At 49.7% G+C, this 5,254-nt stretch overlaps 1 protein-coding gene across 1 annotated transcript in view; it reads left to right on the plus strand.

Annotated features, from left to right (window-relative positions):
• Nucleotides 1-309: 309 nt before the first annotated feature.
• LOC107106866 (class I histocompatibility antigen, F10 alpha chain-like) overlaps nucleotides 310-5,254 on the plus strand; it is a 29,517-nt gene continuing 24,572 nt past the window's right edge. The window contains exons 1-2 of the mRNA XM_015407083.1: nucleotides 310-612; nucleotides 715-937. Of these exons, the coding sequence (XP_015262569.1) occupies nucleotides 310-612; nucleotides 715-937 (526 nt within the window). The remainder of the gene's footprint in view (nucleotides 613-714; nucleotides 938-5,254) is intronic.

Consider the following 5,254-nt stretch of genomic DNA (forward strand, 5'->3'; position numbering starts at 1 on the left):
AATCTTCCCACTAGCCCTGGTCCCGGCTACACTTGGACTTTGCGGGGCCATTCCAGGGACAGATGTTTTTCATTCTTGTGGACGCTTACAGTAAGTGGCTAGAAGTGGTCCCAGTGCCCTCTACCTCCTCAAAGGCGGCCATCAGTGCAATGTGCCACATTTTCAGCTCACACGGCCTTCCGGACCCTGGTGACCGACAACGGCATGGCATTCACCTCCAGCGAGTTCCAGGACTTCACGAGGTACTGCGGGATTCGCCATGTCCGGTCAGCGCCTTTCCACCCAGCAACCAACGGCCAGGCGGAGCGCATGGTGCGCACCACCAAGGAAACACTGAGCAAGTTGGACAGCAAGGACTGGAACTACAAGCTGGCGGTGTTCCTGTTCGGCCAACGGACGACCCCGCACACCGAGACCGGCCGCAGCCCGGCGGAACTCCTGATGGGTCATCGCCTAACCTCCCAGCTGGACCGTCTACACCCAGACAGGGCACCTGAGGTGGAACCGACAACGGAATCGTACGAAGCCACCAGGGGGTTCTTTCCGGAGGACCCAGTCTACGCCAAGAACTACGGACAGGGGCCACCCTGGGTCCCCGCACGAGTAGTTCGGGTGCGAGGACCTCGATCATACGAGGTCTCCTGCGAGGACGGCCAACTGCTCCACCGCCACATCGACCAACTGCGACGCCGGGTCCTCCCGAACGACCCCGAGGACCTGGAGCCCCAGGGATTCGAGGAAGCATTGGCCCACGCACCAGAACCGCCGAACCCGGCCTCGGGTCCGGCCCCGCCCCCCGGAACCTCCGGCATTGCCGCCGCCGGAAACGCCACAGCCGACCGTCCCGCCACGGCCACAAAGGGCAGCCCCGAACAGTACCCCGGAACTCTGCCGTTCCGCAAGGCCCAGGAAGGCCCCCGCATACCACCAGGACTTTGTATGGGGGCAGTTGGGACTATGGGGGGAGGGGTGTAATGTACTGCTGCCATCTCCACGTGTAATGCAGCAGCCTGACATGCCCGGACTTGCCCGGGCTGGCCAGGCACAATTCCTCTGTAGCTTCAGTCGAAAGACAAAGGATTCGAAGCATCCTAGCTGGCCCAATCAAAAGGGCTAGTTTCCAGCCAGGCGACCAATGGTCGCCCGGTTACTGTAAATAGCCTATCGGGAGTAGGGGGTGTGTTTAGGTGTACTTGGTGGCGGGTTTTCTGAACGCATATAAACCGGCCTGCGAGCTGGTTTCCTTTGTCTTGTTCCTGATCTAATAAAGTACTCTTGCTGAATCACTCTTGCTGAATCACTCAACGTTTCGAGTACTTTTCAATATGTTTATCCAGTTCCCTCTTGAAGCCGTTCATGCTTGTAGCCGCCACCACTTCCTGTGGCAGTGAATTCCATGTGTTAATCACTCTTTCAGGGGGCTCTGTTCCTTTGATAGTTATCTACACAATTGTGACTGCATCCTTCTATGACTATGATGTCCTGTTTACTCTTCTAGGAATTACCATCAGACATACGATTTGTTCTTTCTTTCTTTAGCATATACAGATTCCTATTTTGTCATACAGTTGTTCATAGAATCATAGAACGTTAGAGTGGGAAGGGACCTTGCAGGTCGTCTAGTCGGACCCCCCCTGCACTCTGCAGGAGCAGAGCCGAATTGTATACATTGGTAGACAGTGTTTGTCATTTCTCCTGTCCCCTCCCTGGGCCAGCAACAGAGCCCCGGCAGAGAGAAGGCAGAAGGGGGGCCGTGCGAGCAGCTGGAACGGGGCTCCGGCAGGGGCAGGTGGGGCAACTGGGAGGCAGGGGGGGAAATAGGCACCCCCCCAAGGGGGCACAGAGTGGTGCTCCTGAGGCCCCTGTGAGTGAGGGTTCCCATCCCCCCGCAAGGAAGGGCTCTTGTCAGAGAGAAAACGGAGGCTCCCAAGTGAAACGGGGAAGAACCCGGGCTGTGCAGGCGGCACCCGGGGCAGGGAGCTGCTTGGGCTAGCCAGATGTGGTGAAACCCAAGAGGCCGTGCTTGGAAATCCGCCCCCCCCCCCAGAGAGCCAGGCAGCATCCCCCAGGGCAGGCGGGCGGGCCCCAGAAGGCCCTTCCACCTTGAGCGGAGGGGTGGTCGGCTGGTGCCACGTCCCTCGGGGGGGGGGACAGGGGCGCAGAGGGAACTTCTTGTGGACCATCTCCTTCCCTCTCAGAGGGACAAAAACCAGGTGCCTGTTAACATCTTCCAGTATCGCGAAAGAGCCTGCCAGAAAGAATGCTTCGGTATCAGCTGGGTCGCTTTTGCCTTCCCTCATTCTCCTCACCTCCCTTTTATCCACACGACAACCCTGTGAGGTAGGCTAAGCCAAGAGTCCGTGGCTGGCCCAAGGTCACCCGGCAAACTTCCATGGGGAGAGTGGGGTGAGGTTTTTTTTTTTGAACCTGGCTTCCCCAGATCCTGTTGTCTCCCCACAGGACAGCCATGGCTACGCTGCATCAGACGTTCTCCTTGTTCACAATGGCTAAGTCACCTCAGCCGCTGGGCCTTTCTGCTTTCTCAGCACGTAAACAGGGAATGACGGTTGTCGGAGGGGGTGGGATTCAAGGAAGGGAAACCCCCCCCCCCAATGACATAATGGTGCCTGCCCCACAGTTCACAGGCAGTCTCTCTTGTGTGGGGGACCTTGTTTTCTGCAGTCTGGAGACCAGTTGGGACTTTCTGGAACCCTCTTCAGGACAAGTGCCGGGACGTGTCGGCTTCCTGCCTCTGGCCTCTGGGCAGCTGGTTTCGAGCCCAGGAGCCCCCGAGAGATCAACCAGATTTTTTAATGAGCTTTCCAGAGTCAATCTCCGAGTGCTTGTTCTCAAAAACTAAGATGCTATTGATCTTTGGGCCTTCATCGATCGGAGAGTTTCCATCTCAGGAAATCTTCAGTGGCATAAACTGGCACACCCCACTTGGGACACTGATCTTTGGTCATCTGCAAGTCCCTAGTGGCATTTGCAGCACAGAAGGATCTACAAAAGTTTTTTTATTCCTTATTTATTAAAATGTATCCCTTCTTTCCCTCATGCCTCAAAGTAGCTTACAAATCACAACTGAAAACATGGCTTTTGTGGCATCTCCTGAAAATGCCTAAAGATGGCATGGCCCACCCCTCACCCCCTCTGGGAGCCCCTTTTGGTGTGGCAGGGTTTTTTGGTTTTTTTTGCTATAATGCAGAAGCCCCAGGCGGTGGTTGATGCCAGGCAGGCAGCCTTTAGTGGTAGAGCAGGCAGCAGGTTGCAGGCTGAGGAGCATAAGTAGGTGCAAGGGGATATTTGGGAGGAGGAGACCCTTCTTTAGGTAGGTGGGCTATGAAAAGCTTGGAGGGTCATAAACAGCACCCTGAATTGGACTCCGAAACAAACTGGCGGCCAACGCAGCTCTTGTCAAATAGGCCAGATATTTTTCTCCCTGTCTGGCTCCTGACAATAACTGCCTTGCCGCCTTCTGGATCAGCTGCAGTTCTCGGGGTTGTCTTCAAGGGCAGCCCAACTGAGAACGTATTATGGTAGCCCAGCTGTGTGAGTGAGGGCCCTTGGCCATTATAGTGGAATCGGAAATAAAAAATTCTCTTTTTTTGTACCAATATTTTTTTCCAGGATATAAACATACACATTCAACATAATATTTTCGGTGTTCATCCCCTTTACATTCAACATTAAATTTCTGTCTTTACCCCTGCTACATCCTATCCCCCTCCCTTTTCCCTCTAATATATACGGCTTCCCACAGTGCTCCGACCTCCTGCTTCTCTACTTCTATTTTACTTTTTCCCCCATTTCCTTTCTTCAGTTCCCTAGGTAACTCTTTTTTTCATTATAGCAATTATTTCTATACATATTATAACTTTCAAATACGTCCATATTTAATAATTAATAAAGCTAAACAAATTATCTTTTACTTCCCAGTATTTTTCTAAATATTCTTTTAGATCTCTCCAGTCATTGTAAAATTCTTCTGCTTCTCCATTATTTAGGTTTCTTGTCATTTTATCCATTTCTACTACAAACAGCAATTTCTTCATCCAGTCCTCAATCTTCGGGACTTCTTCCTGCTTCCAACCTTGCGCATAAGTTACTCTAGCTGTTGTCACCATATACCACATCAATGTTCTTTTAGCCACATTAACTTCTTCCATTTTCAGTCCCAAAAGTAAAAGTTCTGGCTCTTTTTTAAATGTATATTTTACAATATTTTCCATTTCCAAATGGATTTGAGTCCAAAAGTTTTTTGCTTTTTCGCAAGTCCACCACATGTGATAAAAAGAGCCCTCCCCTTTTTTGCATTTCCAACACTTATTCGACATATTGATGTTCATATTAGCAATTTTTTTTTGTCATGTACCACCTATACATCATCTTATAACAATTTTCTTTAAAGTTATTACATGTTGATATTTTCAATGCATGTTTCCACAAATACTCCCAAGAATCCGTTGTTATTTCTGTATTCATGTTTATCGCCCACTTTATCATTTACTCTTTAACCATCTCTTCTTCAGTGTACCATTTTAACAACACTTTATAAATCTTTGAAATACTTTCCCCCTGCTTCAAACCATGCAACCTCAATCTCATTTTTTTCCCTAAATCCAATTTTTTAAAAATCTTTTTTAAATAATTCATTTATTTGTCTATATTCAAACCACCCATATTGAAACGCTGTTTCTTCTTCCATTTTCAAAACAAACATATTCCCCTCTTTTTTTTAACATGTCTCTATATAGGCAAGATGACAGCATGTCATGTACTACTGGTAGATCTTGGTGATCTAAGGTGACAGGTTGACAGTCACATGATAATCAAAGTTGCATCATATCTGCAGGAGTCAGAATGACTAAGCAGTTGTACAGTACTGAACTATGATTGGACAATGGTTGTATATATTGAGTGAAGTCCTTGTCCAAGTATTCCCTGTGGTTATATGGATGCCTTGCGAAGCACTTTGCCAGTCAGTCTTGTGAACTGCTACAAAGCTGCATGTATGTATATAGCTCTGTGAATAAACTGTAAATACTCTTCCACAAGTACTCTGCTACTGTCTGCTATTTTCAACTTTAAACTACCGTCAGGGTGATGTGCCCAGAGTTCCGGAGTGCTGGAGGCGCTGCGCAGTGGAGAGTCGGTCTGTGAAGAAGGACGTGATACTCTTGAGGCAGCGTGGAAGTCGTTATCTTCCAGTGGAGAGGAGAGTGGAGCAGAGCAGAGCAGAGCCGATACACGG

Source organism: Gekko japonicus, unplaced genomic scaffold (assembly GCF_001447785.1).
Source record: "Gekko japonicus isolate JY-2015 unplaced genomic scaffold, Gekko_japonicus_V1.1 scaffold2427, whole genome shotgun sequence".
NCBI classification, from domain to species: Eukaryota; Metazoa; Chordata; class Lepidosauria; order Squamata; family Gekkonidae; genus Gekko; species Gekko japonicus.